This window comes from Periplaneta americana, chromosome 7, assembly GCF_040183065.1.
Source record: "Periplaneta americana isolate PAMFEO1 chromosome 7, P.americana_PAMFEO1_priV1, whole genome shotgun sequence".
NCBI classification, from domain to species: Eukaryota; Metazoa; Arthropoda; class Insecta; order Blattodea; family Blattidae; genus Periplaneta; species Periplaneta americana.
In genome coordinates, this window is record NC_091123.1 from 158,285,711 (window position 1) to 158,303,963 (window position 18,253).

Here is an 18,253-nt window from a genome sequence, read left to right on the forward strand (position 1 = left end):
GAAACGAAGACGGTAATGAAGAAAATGAAATCAGAGATGTGTTTGAACTAATCTGAATTTAAATGAAATGCTAATGGCATGGGCAATTTTAAAAAAAGTTATTGAGCAATAGATGTTCGGAAATTGATTTCAAAGAGTTGGTGCAATCATTCATGTAAGTTTAGTGAACAATTTCTTCTAATTGACTTATACAATTCCATCGCAGACTGTAAATTGTGAGCGAGGATTTAGTTGCATGAATCTTGTAAAAACTGGAATTAGAAACCGCCTTCCAGTAAAAGAAGTTATCACTCTAACAGTATATCTTGAAGGGCCTACTAGTAAAGAATTTCAATGTTTAGAGTGCACATCTATACTAATAATAAATATGTGGCCGAAATTTTTCTGGTAATTTTCGATTTTCCAAAAATAATTGGTCCTAACATATATAATTAACCACCCTGAAACCGAAAATCGCTTTTTTGAAATTTTTGTTTGTACAGTATGTCTGTCTGTGTCTGTCTGGATGTTTGTTACCTTTTCACGTGCTAATGGCTGAACCGATTTATTTGAAAATTGGAATACAAATTAAGTTCGCTGTATCTTAGATTTTAAGCTATATGACATTCAAAATACGTTATTTAAAAGCGGAGTTATAAGGGGGCCTGAATTAAATGAATCGAAATATCTCGCTTATTATTGATTTTTGTGAAATATGTTACATAACAAAAGTTTCTTTAAAAATGATTTCCGATAAGTTTTATTTTTGGAAAAATTTTGATGGGACTGATATTTAATGACATAAATCAGTTTTAAAATTAAAATACAATGCCATCTAAGGCGGTGTAATGAAATGAAAACAAATGACTACATCTATAAGGAGCCATGGACAACAAGGCGGTGTAATGAAATGAAAACAAATGACTACGTCTATAAGGGGCCTTGGACAACAACAATCGAAAGATATTAAACATAGCCTACAGAGAATGTTTGTGTTTGTATGAAGTAATATCGAAAGCTCAATTAACTGATTTTTATAATTAATTATTATTTCACCATTGGAAAGTGTAGTTTATCTAGATGGACATAATGCTATAATATTATTACAGTAACTTCTGAGTTATCTCTGGACCAAAATGACCGCATTTTAATTATTTAAATACAATTTAAATTAAGTAACATATTAAACGAATTATCCTTCTATCAAACACGAATTTCTCTGGATCAAACGTCCTATTTTAATTATGTAATTACTTTATATTTATTTCTAACAGGTGCAGCGGAGCGCACGGGTACGGCTAGTAAAATAATATATTTTAATGTGATATAAATTCAGCAGTAATTGATTCTAAACACACCTACGACTAATGATTTACTTACATAAGTATATCATAGTTTATTAATTTTATCTTTCTGCATAATTATTAATAATATTACACAAGCATTTCGCAATTTGCACAAATATAATTTTTCATTTGTGCATTTTAAGCGAGAAGTTGCTCCCTTGCTTCCACTTTACTCTTATAGATTTCGCTCTTAAGCTAACCTCTCACACAGTAATCCAATGGATTAAGGTCGGGTGACTTCGGCGGCCAAGAAATTATTCCACCGCGACCGATCCAACGCCCAGGATACTTTCATTGATCCTATTACAACCTAACGTCGTGTTGGTTGCATCCACATGTGAGTGCTGATGGACATGGGACTGACACCCGTGATTTTCGAACAGCTGTATGTCAGATACTGTTAAGAACAGGTCATATGGCATAAACGTTTTTATGTACCTTTCCTCCTGACTCACGCTGTATGTAGGCTACCACCAGAGGTACGGAGTACGGATTCGAAGACTGGAGAGGATTGCGTAGCATGTTGGATGCAGCATAGTCGGTACTCAACTCATTACATCACGGGTGCACGAAAATCCTCTTTGATGTAAAACAGCCGTGTCGAAAATGCTATCGTGCGCCGAGCCACTGTGTAACCTTCAACGTGCATAGCACCTATGGAGGGAGGCGAACACCCGAAGGGGAAGTGAAGCAACTGTCTGACTTATTAACGGATTTTCATTTTCCTTACGTCAACCACTTAAATATAATTTTATACAGTACAAGGCTACAAACTAATGTTTAGTACGCGTAACGAAGAAAGAAATGAACAAGAAAACATAGGCCACATTATCACAAACTAAAATTAATTGTCTTCAGAATGTCTCTGCGACAAGGTTTCAAAATCAGGAATTATGTCACTTACTGCCAGTCGTAATTGATCACGAAGGTATTTGTCTGTCAGTCGTGATCTAAATTTGGTTTTTAGTTTTTTTAATTGTTGAAAATAATTTTTCACAAACGTAAGTTGTAGCGAACATGGTTTCAACAGAGCAAGCGAAAGAACGAAGCTTCGGTTATTTATTTTTTGGCAAAGCTTTGAAAAGTTTAACATGTCAAGTCCTTACTTCTAGTTTTCATTTAACATTACATTGTAAATCTGTGAGTTTAAATTGAAGATCTAACAGCATTATTCGTACATCTGCTGAAAAAGGGTCGACGTACTGTACAGAGATGAAGACGATGATGACGATGATGATGATGATGATGATGATGATGATGATGATAATAACACTTAACCTTTCAATGTTTCATGAGTGACATGTAGTTTAATGCCGTTTTATGTTATACAACCGTTTTCCTCGTAATACTTGTGAACAAATCATACATTTAATATTCTCATCATATTGTCAGCAAAAAAAAAAAAAAAATGCGTCCTACTTGAAAATTTCGTTTTTATAGAGGTAGTCCTACATGGTTTGGAGGGAGACATTGCGACGATACGCCACTCGCAGGTCAGAGACAAATACAAATGGAACTGAGTTTGACTCCAGTGAGTGAGAGGGTGGGGGTTGTGGGAGGTAAGAAGCAAGGGAAATGCACAGCTATCATTGCGAGCCACAATGTACTCGTGAGACGCATTTTCGCACGGCTGATGTAAAGTGTTTAGAAATGTTTCATTTCCCACCAGATAAGCATTTCTCTTCATAACAAATAACTGAGATGTTTGGTCATCATTTTATACGAGCAACTAAGTGTCGTTTTAACATAAGCAAATTTTGTTCGTAATGAGACTGAATAAAATACGGCCCGAATGATTACAAAATACATTTTCAGCAATGTACGGAATGCAGAAATAACGGTAATATGCTCTCTTCTGGCGAGAGGAAAATGTCTATGAAAGTAAGCTAGGATCGTGCGTCGTAAGTTCAGAACCCTTGCGGCGTAAGGGTTCTAGGACTTGATTACGCATCTTCGGCAATGTTCTTATGCAATTTTACGCTAAGGCTGCATTACATTCCCGCCTTCTCTCTGGCTATATGGCGTCATATGACGCTTGCTTATTCCCCCGAGCGGCAAAGGAAATGAAAGGTGTTACTTCACGAATAAGAATGCAACCTACTGTATATGCATACTTGTGAACTTATGACATGGAACAGGCAAATGTTTGCGCGGCTAAGGACGGAAGAAAGAGAATTTTTATACTTCAACACCCGGAGCAACACATACAATATTTATAATATTAATATAAAACAAAAGAACGTTGCGCATAATTATCAAATTAGACTCGTTTAGTGTCGTTCGGTTTCTGTGTCAATTTTATAACTTGAAAGGGTTTAAACCAAAGTCACATTTGTTGCATTTTGCTTCTCGACTTCTAAAAATGCAACAAACTTTCAATGTAAATGTGCAAAAATGCGACAACCAAATTGGACTTCAGAAACGAAGATGGTAATGGAGAAAATGAAACCAGAGATATGTTAAAACTGATATGATGATAGAGACTGGATTAATCTTGCTCAGGATAGGGACCAATGGCGGGCTTATGTAAGGGCGCCAATGAACCTCCGGGTTCCTTAAAAGCCAGTAAGTAAGTAAGTATTCATTTGGAAATGACCTTTTTGTCGTACTTTATCTAACTAATAACCTGTTAAAATCTACATAGTTTTATTTTTTTCAGTGTGTGTATGTTTTCAGATTACGATATTCAAACGCCAGAACTAACATTTAATATTACAACTATTAATTTTTACGGATGTTTAATTCACTCCATTATGCAAATGTTTAATGGATGAAGTATGTGTACAGGCTTCAATTATGCAAAACATTTTAGTGGATCCTCCAAAATCAAGTATTAGCACAGTCTACTATATACAGTCGCAAAGCTCAATATGTAGTAAAAATGCAAACATGGGTAGTTGCCCACCACTAGGATCGCTACTATCGCCTCATCATCGCAGATCTCTCTTCTAGTAGACGACAAAATATGTTACACTTTCGTTGTCGTGTTCTTTTGGAAAAATTAACACCTTCCTTCCATCATTGAAATATTAAACGCATAAAGTTAATTTATTATTTTAATGAAGTATATTAAATTCCACCATAAACTCGAAGATACCTGCAAGAAATAGGTTAATATTATTTTTGTTTGTGGAAAACGAACTGAAATTTACAATAATCGCTTCACTCATTCAAGATTATAGCGATAATTAACTATGAAACCAATAAATATTAATTTGCATTTCCCTTTACAACAATAATAATGGAAATATGAATTAATGGAGTAACTTATGTGTACCGGTACTTGTAGTGTAGGCTTACGTAGTTAACAAAGTGGGATGAGGTTAAGCAATAATAATCACACCAGAATTGGAAATAAAACGTGATCAATAAATTTTATTGTAACAGACTTTTTCTACGTCTCTAATAATAAAGTAACAAATAAAAATAACAACAAAATTAACAGCTATAATTAAAAACACATCCTTTGAAAAAAAATAGGCCTAAGCAATAATAATCCCACCAGAATTGAAAATAAAACGTGATCAATAAATTTCACTAAAACAAACTTAATTTTTCTACGTCTCTAGTAAAATATTATTATTCCAATTATTGTATTTTAGCCATTAACATTTTCATTACAACCAATAACGAACATTTCACAAGCATCAATGTGAAATACTCAACGAGCTAGCACTCGATGGAAATACGACACAGTCCAAGGTCGACCGTGTACAGTCTATTGTTTCTAGTTGCTAACCGCTTGGAGCGCTTTATCACGAGATTTGCAAAAAATCACCTCAAGCTTCGCGACTGTATATAGTAGACTGTGGTATTAGCTTCAAGTTGTGACACTCAAAAGGTTGCGAATCTCTTTGTCTGATTTTTACCATTTGCTTCAATACTTATTAAACCACGTGTAGAACGGAGGAGAAGGCTTCATGATGTCTCAACAGATAGGTTTCAGTACTGCGCAGGCGCAGACTATGTCTGTCTCTTTCTTTTACTTTCTATCTCCTTCTCACACGGTCCCCTTCGTCGCAGTTCAGCGCACAATGTCTGGACCTGTGTCTTATTCGAAACTCTTTACCATGTGGAGTCTTGGCGGAAATACTGTAATATTGCAAGTTTATGAATATTGAGATTTGTGTTGTGTGTAAAGTGGAATAAAGTTAATGTCATATTACAGGTGTGGTCCTTGTCTGTAAGTAAAACATTAAGTGGAACTAATTCAGCTTACAACTGGTTAAAAATTCGTATACTGCACATATATGCAAACGAAAACATATAAATTGATTGAGCGTGTGTTCCGAACAAGCATGTTAGGCACAAGATGCGATTTTGGTATGCAGATTCTTGTTAACATCATAAGTTTTCGGATTCTTTTTGGTTTCAGATTGTGAATCTTCTATATTAACTATTAAAATCCACGACTCTCGCAGCTCCATTTAGTTGTTGTGTCCAGCACTTTCTACACCAGTAAATAACAGAAAAATCAATACATTATCCAAATGAAAGAAAAATAAAAATAAATTCAAATAAATAGGCCTAAAATTTACATATGATCGGAAATAGTTACTAATTTACTATGAACTAAAATAAGAGACAAACACTTGCTTTCAACCAATGGCGATTCAAACTGTAATGGACCTATTCCTAGCAAAGTATTACTTCCCAAGTATCGAAATTAAATTCTAAAGAACAGTCCACAGTTTCCTTCTTAATTATTCGAATAGTAACATTTTCTTCGGATATTTTCGTTGATCGATTCTCTGTTCTTGTTCTCGGCAGCAACTTCTGTATTATTTTTTCTCCTGTAAACAGTCAGTATTGAGTGAGTTCCTTAAGTATTTATTTTAAGCGTGAGTTATTTGTAGACATTTGCAGCGATTTTTTTTATCTGTATCAGTAATAATAATAATAATAATAATAATAATAATACTTAAAGCTCTACGAAAATTTCGAGAAAATACGTCACTCTACTATAACAGTGGTTACTTTCCAATTCTTAACTGTCATTCAATCTTACCAACTGATTTCAACGCAATCCTTGTTCAGTTCGTGCAGTGGAGTTAACGTAAGGTTAGTTCCCAAAAAGCTAACATGGCCTTCTTTTCACTGCTGCCAACTGATATTTTTGCCAAAACGGGTAGAATCACTTCGCTATGTACTGAAACATAAATAATAATAATAATAATAATAATAATAATAATAATAATAGTAATCATCATCATCCTTTTGTTACTTGTTTATTTATTGATATAATTAATTAATTAATTCATTCATTCATTCATCCATCCATTCGAGTTATTCATTACTATATTCATTTTTTCATTATTTATTTATTTATTCATTCACTTATTTATTTACTTTTTATTTGTTATTTATTTATTTATTTAATTATTTATTATTTTATTTATTCATTCATTCACTTGTTTATTTATTTATTTATTTATTTATTTATTCACTATTTATTTATTCATTCATTCACTTATTTATTTATTCATTCACTTGTTTAAGTATTACTTTATTTATTCATTCATTCATTCACTTATTTATTTATTTATTCACTTGTTTATTTATTATTTATTTATTCATTCCCTTGTTTATTTATTTAGTATTTATTTATTCCTTTACTCACTTATAAATATATTTATTTATTTATTTACTACCCACCCACTCATTTATTTATTATTTTATCTAATAATAAAATGTCTTTTGTCTGGCAACTTCAAATTCATTGGTTTGACTAAACAGTTTGATTCGTAAGCTCTAACCTAAAAATTTATTTATTTATTTATTTATTTATTTATTTATTTATTTATTTATATCACATGAAACGAATAGTATGTACTCCGAAAAACGAATATCACTTTAAAATATATACCGTTTATATATATATTTATTTATTTATTTAAAGTTGGTAGTAGTTATTAATAGTTGTATTAATTATTAATTACTTTCAAATTTTAAATAGAATTCGCTAGTGACTTTCGTTGCATGACGGTTGCAAAGTATTGAAAGTCGGACGATGCTGTCAACATAGAGAAAGTACCCAGAAGATTCTCCATTTAAAAGCTTCATTTCCCATGCTATCCTCCTTTTGACTTCCTGGCTGCAGCTCATGTTACAGCTTATAGTAGGTATATCCCAAGTATTTGAAGCTGTCCACTTGGTCTACTGCCTCATTTAGAATTCGCAAGTTTACCTTCTTTATTTTTCTTCCGACAACCGTGGTCTTCGTTTTATTTACATTTGTCTTCATCCCATACTGCTCACATCTGGCATTTAGCTCCAGTAGCTTATCCCTTAATATCGTCTCCTCTTCTGCTAACAACCATTGAATCCTCTCGATTCAAAACCCTCTAAAGACCATTTTGTTCGTTACGCCCACATGTTGCTTGCTAAGAATGAATTCGAATAATTTATACAATTTGAATTCAAAAAGTCACTAAATTTGAAGCAAAAGGTTTGTTAAAAGTGACTGTTAGGTTGAAAATTCCCTCTATTTGCCACTAGTTGAAGTCCTTCAATTTGTGAAAGTGGATATAGGAGATTTTGAATCTATAGGATTCATATCTTCAGAAAATCTTACACACTTTATTCTTCTTCCTCCTATTATCATCTCTCCCTTGTTTTGAAAAGAATTCTTCACTTATTCTCGAAGTAGATGTTGAACAGGGTAGGTGATAAAGGACATACTTAACGTACTCCTTTCCCTATTTCACTTCCTTCTGACATTTCTCCATAGTCTATAAATTAATAAGATGTGTTTTTACATTATATTCACTTACTTACTTACATACTTTTCTTACTTAATTACTTACTTATTTACTTACTTACTTACTTACTTACTTACTTACTTACTTACTTACTTACTTACTTACTTACTTACTTACTTACTTACTGGCTTTTAAAGAACCCAGAGGTTCATTGCCGCCCTCACATAAACCCGCCATTGGTCCCTATCCTGAGCAAGATTAAACCTGACTCTACATCATATCCCACCTCCCTCAAATCCATTTTAATATTATCTTCCCATCTACGTCTCGGCCTCCCTAAAGGTCTTTTTCCCTCCGACCTCCCAACCAACACTATATGCATTTCTGGATTCGCCCATACGCGCTACATGCCCTGCCCATCTCAAACGTCTGGATTTAATGTTCCTAATTATGTCAGGTGAAGAATACAATGCGTGTAGTTCTGTGTTGTGTAACTTTCTCCATTCTCCTGTAACTTCATCCCTCTTAGCCCCAAATATTTTCCTAATTACCTTATTCTCAAACACCCTTAACCTACATTCCTCTCTCAAAGTGAGGGTCCAAGTTTCATAACTATAAAGGACAACCGGTAATATAACTGTTTTATAAATTCTAAATTTCAGATTTTTTGGCAACAGACTGGATGATAAAAGCTTCTCAAGCGAATATTAACAGGCATTTCCCATATTTATTCTGTGTTTAATTCCCTCCCGAGTATCATTTATATTTGTTACTGCTGCTCACAAGTATTTTAATTTTTCCACCTCTTCAAAGGATAAATTTCCAATTTTTGTATTTCTATTTCGTACAACATTCTCGTACGAGACATAATCATATACTTTGTCTTTTCGGGATTTACTTCGAAATCTACCAAATCTCAAAACCTTATTCCTTTGCTGTGGTCGTGCCAGAGAATCAATCCCATTCCGAGGCTTATTTGAAGGTTTCGTAACAAGCTGTTTTTTACGGTGATGGGTTGATAGTCCTTCGCCCAACTCCCAAGCTGGAGGACCACCCCACATTATACAGAGTGTTTCGAAATTACGGGGCATATTTCAGGTATGTATTTCTCACATGTAGACAATCAAAATAGTTCATTACAACATGTGTCCGGAAATGCTTCATTTCCGAGTTATGGCTTCACAATATTGAAATTCACTGGAACGTTTTTCTTTCCGCAGGTCGTTGTCATTACAAAAAAATGTTCAAAATGTCCACCTCCTGCTTGAATACAGACCTCACATCGATGTCTCATTGACCTGCGAACACGATCCCAAACTCCAGGAGTATTGCGTATGTCCTCAGAACATGCCACAATTCGATTCCGAAGGGATTCCAAATCAGGCACCGGAGACGAATAAACCAATGATTTTAAATGGCCCCACAAGTAGAAATCGAGATGGTTCAGATCAGGTGAGCGTGGAGGCCAAGCAATTGGGCCACCTCTACCTATCCATCGATCAGGAAACCTTCGATCCAAGTACATGTCTCACAGTCTAACGCCTACACAACACTGAATGTAACCTTCACCTCGGAATGAACTGTCAGAGTGCCCTCTTAATCTCTCCTTTGACGTCAACGACCTGCGGAAAGAAAAGCGTTCCGATGAATTTCAATGTTGTGAAGGCCATAACTCGGAAATAAAGCATTTCCGGACACATGTTGTAACGAACTATTTTGATTGTCTACATGTGGAAAATACATACCTGAAATTATGCCCCGTATTTTTGAAACACCCTGTATTCTCTACGTTTCCGAATTATATGTTGGATTATGAACACACAGTCTGATCATGACAGTGGTGTTTTTCGCCTCAGATCTATCGCTGCTTTCAGAGATAATGATCATTGTTATAACTCGATCACCGAGGATGTCTCATTCTGTGTATTGGTCTCGCTGTTGCAGATCCCTTGCACGAGGATGGCGCCATCTCGGCATCACCTCTACCTTCCATACCCAGCCTTGGGTCTCATCGCCTGGAAACTACCGCACTTCCTGCTGCTGCTACTTGTCGGCAGCAGACACGTGATCCTGTGCGCGCCCCAGCAACAGAACCACCACGGCCGTCACCATGGCAACGCCGCGTCTCCGGACTACAACATGGGCGACAACAGCATGAGCTTCGCGCAAGAAACGTTATACGCGGGCCACGGTGACTCCGGGGGAAGGAGTCCCGCCAGCCACAGCGCAGACCTTCTGGGCGGTAGCAACGGGCTGGCGGGTCGAAGCAGTGAAACCAAGAGTTTCAACGTGGACCTAGATGAATCCTTGTACGTAGGGCATGGGCAGAGTTCGGGTTTGGTGAATCATAGTGATAAGGACAGAGGCGAGTCCTTGGTGAGCCACGAGGAAGACCTGCTGAAGGCTCGGCAGGACTCCGACCTCAGTGATACTTTGTATGTGGGTCCCGGGGACACGGAGATGCGGGGTGACTCCGGTATGAACCGAGGAATCGTACACAGTGACGCTAAGGGTCGGGTTGAGAATATGGACGTCGGTGATCTGGTCGGGAGTTTGAGTGTCGGGAGTGGAGATGCGGACCCCATGAGAGATAGTCGGCTCAGAGAGCACGTTAGCAAGGACTATCCGCATTCCCATCACGGCAGTGGCGGCGGGGACCCCATGTTCATGAACCGAGGTGATCCCAGCATCGTAGGACGAGGTGAACCTATGGATATCGGTAGGAGGGATCCCCCGGTGGATTTCGGAAGTAGACATTCGATAGATTTGGATCGTATTGGGCATGGTGCTGATCCGCTGGATCTGGCGCACGAGTCCAGGATGAGTGAAGAAGGAAGTGGACATGGACCTCAGGAAGATCCTCTCATCATCGACACGAAGAAGGGCAAAGTTCGAGGCATCACGTTGACTGCGGCCACCGGGAAGCTGGTCGACGCATGGCTGGGGATTCCTTACGCCCAGAAACCTTTAGGTGAGTTTCACCCCTCATCACATACATAACAGACTTGCCATCCCCATGTTAAAAGCGATAACATAAGAAAGAGAACAACCAGTAGGATCGCCATTGTCGATTGGTAACGATTGCTAGATCGCAATAGAGTTGCTCCATGCAATTTAAGGGAAGACTCCACTGAAAATCATGAAAATTTTTCCAAATTCTTTTAGCTATTTCACTTATTCAGAATTTATATTTTCATACCCCAAATGGATTCAGCTCAATTCTGATTAAAAATACTCGTATGTTTACACTTTTTAAATTAAGGCTGGAAGGGGGCGTGGAATTTAAAGAGCTGTCAAAATTGTTTTTCATCGAAGAATTATTTTTTAAAATTTCTGATTACAAATCTAGTAACTTTTTGTTGGCTCCCTGAAGTTACTAGATGAATGTAGCGGAGGAGAATATTAATTTACATAAATATTCATTTTATTTTCAAATCTATTTTTCTGTGTTCATTTTTGTTGATTCAACACCAACTTTCTTATGCCAAATATTAATCAATCTGGATGAAAATTTTACTGCAAGTATTTATGAGGTAGCTGCATGTTTCTATGCATTTATTTTGTGAGAAATGCTGCTAGTTTATTTTATTAATATTTTTCTTAATGCTGCTAGTTTATATTATTAATATTTTTCTTAATAAAAATATTAATAAAATAAACTAGCAGCATTTCTCACAAAATACATGCATAGAAACATGCACCTACCCCATAAATAATTGCAGTAAAAATTTCATCCAGATTGATTAATATTTAGCATAAGAAAGTTGGTGTCGAATCAACAAAAATGGACACAGAAAAATAGATTTGAAAATAAAATGAATATTTATGTAAATTACTACTCTCCTCCGCTACATTCATCTAGTAACTTCAGGGAGCCAACAAAAAGTTACTAGATTTGTAATCAGAAATTTTAAAAAAGAATTCTTCGATGAAAAACAATTTTGACAGCTCTTTAAATTCCACGCCCCCTTCCAGCCTTAATTTAAAAAGTGTAAACGTACGAGTATTTGTAATCAGAATTGAGCTGAATCCACTTGGGGTATGAAAATATAAACTCTGAATAAGCGAAATAGCTAAAAAAAATTTGGAAAAATTTTCATGTTTTTCAGTGGAGTCTTCCCTTAAATGAGCGTTACGACCAGAGGTCTGCATCGGACGTTTTCGCCCGAGCGCCAAGTAGTTCATAGCATAATCCGATAGGTAGCTCACATGCATGATGGGTAAAATTGTCACGAGCAATAAATCCTCGAACGGTATAAGCCGAGCGTTAGACATTCGTTCTTGTTACAGTGATGAACTGTGTTGTAACATCATAGATGTTTATCAACGGTAATCTCACTAGAGGTTTTGATTTATCTAGAGAAAATCAAAACTCGAGTGGGATTTAATTGACTATTACACGATTAGAAGAAAGTAGGCTATATAAAGATTAGAAGTAACAAAGTGTACAATAAAATATTAATTGGCTTACGAAAATATAACTGTCTTCAAATGTGTTATTGTACCATCTCAACATTACGCTAGATGGCAGTAGTGTTTTATGATGATATTTCTTGTTACCGGTATCAGTTGTGCCAACTATGGAATCATCATTGAACTCTGTGGACTGTTACTAGTCAAGAAGGCTTTGTTGATTGTTTCATTTTTATTAAGACAGTTTCATTCCACTTCAATTATCCGAATCCCAGTAATCAACGTCACTTGACAGATGATTTTCAATAAATCTTAATATTAAACAATCTCTGATACGTGACTATCCATAATATCATATAGCAGAAGCTATAACATAACCTAACTAATATACACAAGTGTTAGAAAAGTTTTAATTAACGACGATGACATAAAAAATAAACATCAATAATTTTAAAAGGAATAATTATTGAATGTACAATTTTCAAATTTGAATGTGGTTGTTGGTTCAATTGATATTATATTGGACGTGTGCGTAATAGAAGTGGAACTCGTTGATTTAGGCCTACATGGTGTATTCAACTTATTCAGAAATTCCGAATGAATAATTTTAAAAGGAATAATTATTGAGTGTACAATTTTCAAATTTGAATGTGGTTGGTGGTTCAATTGATGTTATATTGGACGTGTGCGTAATAGAAGTGGAACTCGTTGATTTAGGCCTACATGGTGTATTCAACTTATTCAGGATTTCCGAATAGTGCTCTTCATTTATTTGTAAATCGGATTTCAGAAGATGCATAGGTATGATCAGTGATTTTTATTAATTCTTGTTCTTGAATGCCAATGCGAGTCATATTTGAAACTGCTGTGCATCGACTGGAGTGGTTTGTAATTTTATATATATTTTTGACGTCCAGACCAGCACAGTTTCAAATGTTGGCAAACAAAGAAACAAATGCTAGGGACGCGATAAAATTAAACAAATGCTAGGGACGCGATAAAATTAAACAAATGCTAGGGACGCGATAAAATTGTGCGATAAGCAGCCATGATTGGTTGAAATACGTCCTTTCGGACCGTTTTATTGGTCAAAAGTAGTATGACGTAGTAAGAGTGTAATAGTCATTAAAAACTTTGCAGTGTTTAACTAACCTCTCCATAGTACAACTATAAAACTTGCTTTAAAATGTAATATAAATGTTATAGGTAAATGTTTTTTTTTTCTACACAGGAGTGATTTTGTTTTTGCCACATCTGATAGATGTTATTGGATGTAAATGTAGGCCTAAACTACAATAAGATAAGAACTGAAACTTTATGTTCGGAATTTTTAACTTTGTTAATTGTGTTTTATCACACGTGAAAAGAATATTTAATTACATAGAAATCCGCTCCTTACTAATAATACTTCTAATACTGATATAGTCTGCCGTGAGTAAATCTGGTAATATTTATAAACTCATATAGGTTCTCATTGTTATTTATAGTAATATCTCTACTATTTACATAGCCTGACAGGACTATTTCTAGTAATGTTCCTATCACTGATATAACTTGTCATTTCTACTTCTAATAGTATTTCTAATAATTATGTGGCTTGCCATGACTATTTCTGATAATATTCCAATGATATTTGGATAACTTGTTAGGCTATCACTATTTCTGGTAATAATCCTAACATTGTTATATCTTATCTTGACTATTTCTGATAAAAGGCTGTTCCTAATATTGATATGGCTATCATGAGTACAGTACTTCCTGTATGAGTCAAATTTCTAACTTCTACCTAGATACTTTATTTCTTTAACACATGCTCCTCTTGGAATGCGTGTACATGCTGCAAAATTTTAGTCATGTCGCTTAAGTAGGCCTAGTTTTTGAGCTGTGCATTTTTTAAATGTACCTACAACAACTATTTTCAAAATCTGCCTTCCAGCATAAATAATTATTGTAAGTATATCGTCCACAAATTTGCGTGTAGTGCCTCCAATATATTTAAAATGATATTAAATATCCATACTCTGATTTAAAATGATTTTATTGCGAGCAAAAATTAAATACAATAACAAATATTTTACAATATTATTGTAATACTCGTCTATGAACATTCTTCAAAATTGGAAATTGATTATCACTCTCATAGTAAAATAGCCTACATATTACAAATTATTATATAAATACAGTGTAACTGGGTCACACCCGGAAAAGCAAGATGCTTATCGAAACATAATAATAATAATAATAATAATAATAATAATAACAATAATAATAATAATAATAATAATACTAATAATAATAATAATAATAATAATTAGGGTTTTGTGCCAATTCTATAGATATTAACTTTTATTTTTAAAATTACTAAATTATAAAAAATCCGATACTGTATTTAATTAATCATACTTTATAGCGCATGCAAAAAAATAATTCAGCTTGATAACTTTGAAAATTGTGAGAACTCTTTAGATTTTTTGGAAATGTAGAAATATATTAAATTGGAAGTGTCGAAAAATCACTTTCAAAGTATTCAACGAAATAGATATTTAAATAACGCAGCCATTTAAATATGACTATGATGTCATTACTGATAGTTTGACAGCTCCATGTGTGGTAGAGTCCTAAAACTTTGGTGACACATAGATTAAGGTCTGTAGATTTATCTTTTTCAATAAAACGAACAAGTATTTTTTTGACCATACATGAATGATCGAGATTTCACCCGTCTCCCCCTTAAATAAGATTCCAGAAAATACAATAATTTATCTCTAATCTCAATGCTTCTAGTTTAACATCAATATTTTAATATCCAAAGAGTCAAACTCTTTAGAAAGAACAAGTGGAGAATTTTAAATTGTTGTTGTTTTCTAATGCAAGGCGTTTGACAATAAAGTCATTTGACCTCTTGCACTCCAATATTTTTCAAAGATATTGTCATAGTTAGCCACTGAAGTACAGATTTTGAGGTGTTCCGAATCCATATCTTGATTTGAATTGCACAATGGGCAGTTAGGGGACTGATATATTCCAATTCTATGCAGGTGCTTTCCCAAACAGTCATGACCTGTTGCCAATCTTAATGAAGCTGCAAACGATTTGCGTGGTAAGTCGGGAATTAACTGTGGATTATGATGCAGAGAGTTCCATTTTTTCCCTTGAGATTGTGTTATCAAATTTTGTTTGTTGAAGTCTAAGTGTGTAGATTTAAGGGGAGAGGATGGTATTTTTTAAAACTTTTTTCCTATTTGGTGTAAATTATTAATTTTTTGTATGTAGAGAGCTCATAGCTGTGGCAACTCAACCAAATAAAAATATTTTGAAAAAAAAATTATTTGGGGGCCCAAATTTGAAAAAAAAAATATACCCAATGCAGGATTGTACTAAAACCGATATATCTAAACCGTTTTTAAAGATAGATTCAAACAGTTTTTGCAATGTATTTGCAAAAGTATGTTCTACAAACTGTCTGTAACAGAATTTTGATATTAATCCCTACGTTTGTAAAATAAACAATTAAAATTTAGTAAACATTTTCTGATTTCCTTTCTTGCAAAAAAACGGACGTATTTTTAAAATGAAATCATTTAACAAAATTCTGTTACAGAGAAAAGTTTCCTAATAGTCTAAAGAATGTGTGTTCTAAATTTCATGCATGTATCTTTAATAGTTCAGAAATTATATTCATTTTGTCTGGAAATGTAGCAAAAAAAATGAAGTTACTGGAAACCGATAAAAGCGGGCGTGTGATTTAAAAATCAATAGCGCAGGAAGTTTAAAAATGACGTCTCAACATCCGATAAGGGCACGAATACCCACAAAATGTTATGCAATGCATTCCACATATATCAAAGGGTATATTAAAGAAAAATACGTTTTTTGAAAATTTAATTTACCGGAAACAACAATAAAAGTGGGGGAGTGATTTAAAAATCCATAATGCGGGATGTTTAAAAATGGCGATCCACACATATCACAGAGTATTTTAAAGAATATTTTTTTTTGAAAATCTAGTCATTTTTCATAAAAAATACCATCCCCTCCCCTTAATAAATCTTTTCACAGAGCACTACGAATTTTAAATTTTGAAAACCTCTCAACAGTAGATGGAAGAATGTATTGCTAGCTTTGTTTTCTGCTAGGTCCACAAATTTGCGTATAACGACTCCGATATATTTAGAAGGACATTAAATATCCATAATTAAAAAATGTTTCCTGCGAACTGAAAAAGTCTATACTTGTCCCAAACTTAATATTTATTATGCTTTTTGTGCCAATTCTATAGATATTAATTTTTACTTCAAAAGTTGATAATTTATAAAAAAAATCTGTACTATATTTAATTAACCATACTTTATAGGGCAAGCAAAAAATTAAAATTGTAAAACTCTTTAGATTTCTTGGAAATGTAGAAATATATTAAAATGAAAGTGTCGAAAAACAGCTTTCAAAGTACAAAACGAAATGGATATTTAAATAGCGCAGTCATTTATCATCATTACTGATAGTTTGACAGTTCCATGTGTGGTAAAGTCCTAAAACTTTGATGACACATAGATTAAGGTCAGTAGATTTACCTTTCTCAGTAAAACGAACTAGTATTTTTTGACCATACACAAATGATCGAGATTTCACCCGTGTCCCCCTTAAATAAGATTCCAGAAACCGCAATAATTTATCTCTAATCTCAGTGCTTCTATTAGTTTCATTTTGTGATAATACCGATAAGCTTATATTATTTAGCAATTTTTATTTTCCACCTTTGCTTATCTTAATGTTATTAATTTACATGAACGTTTTCGATACTTTTATTGTATCATCCAGTGGCGGCTTCTCAAGGGGGTTGCAGGTTTGTACACGCCCCAGTAATGTTCCTAATCTCCCGGCTTTGTTACGATTTTATATATATATATATATATTTTACAATTTTCATTCATGACTATCTGCAGCTGGCGTCTGGATCCTTCGAGCCTCTTGGTTTGCAAAGATGTTGAAAACCTAGGGAAGGTAGTTTATAGAGATGTTCGGCTAATGCGGGGACAGGGGGTTAGAGGCGTGGTCTACTGCTTTCTCATTGAGAACGGTTTGTCGCACTCCCTGGCATGGACACCAACGTCAGTGCAGAAGAAACTAAATTCACCGGGAAAGTATCTGTTTCAACTAGACATTTGTCCGAAGTAATAAACATGAAAAATGTATTCATTCAACTTGTGCAACGAACAGTCGCATATTTCGCACATTCCTTTCTCAATCTGCATCCACACAAACGGCACAATACATAAAGGAGCTTGTATTTTGCTTTAAAGTTGTAAGAGTTGTCGTTCTGACAATAAGTGCTGCTATCTCCCGACAGCCTACGAAAGCTGCATTTGAATTTTATGAACGAAGACGTTGGACTTGGTACTTGGTAGCATTCTGATGACGATTCTGTCCTCAAATGTTTTTCATGGGGTTAAATCGTAATATAGAGAGCTCCATCCACGACCCCGTCCACTTTTGGACTTTCTGTATAAATAGGTATGCTTGTATTTAGTAATTTTACTTATTAATTGCATATAAATAAGCTTTATATGTATACGCCCTCAGGTATACATGGTTTTAAACTTTAAAGTAAAGTATGTTTAACTCCTCTCCGATATCCATTGTGCACCACCATATTTTCAAACCACCAGCCGCCACTGGTATCATCTTCAGATGTTAGGATATTATGTCAACATGTGTGGTGAAAACCTAGCCTCGTATTGTGTTGTGGGTTGTTTCAAATGCATAGAACCTCTCATGATTTCCTAGTCTACTAGAGTTGATCATTGCTATCAATTA

The 18,253-nt window shown here is 34.6% G+C and overlaps 1 protein-coding gene across 3 annotated transcripts in view; it reads left to right on the top strand.

Moving 5' to 3' along the window:
• LOC138703637 (acetylcholinesterase-like) overlaps positions 1-18,253 on the top strand; it is a 2,088,928-nt gene that overhangs the window by 1,539,255 nt on the left and 531,420 nt on the right. For all 3 annotated transcript variants that reach the window (XM_069831694.1, XM_069831692.1, XM_069831693.1), the window contains one exon: positions 9,971-10,997. In XM_069831694.1, the coding sequence (XP_069687795.1) occupies positions 9,986-10,997 (1,012 nt within the window). In that variant the 5' untranslated portion in view covers positions 9,971-9,985. The remainder of the gene's footprint in view (positions 1-9,970; positions 10,998-18,253) is intronic.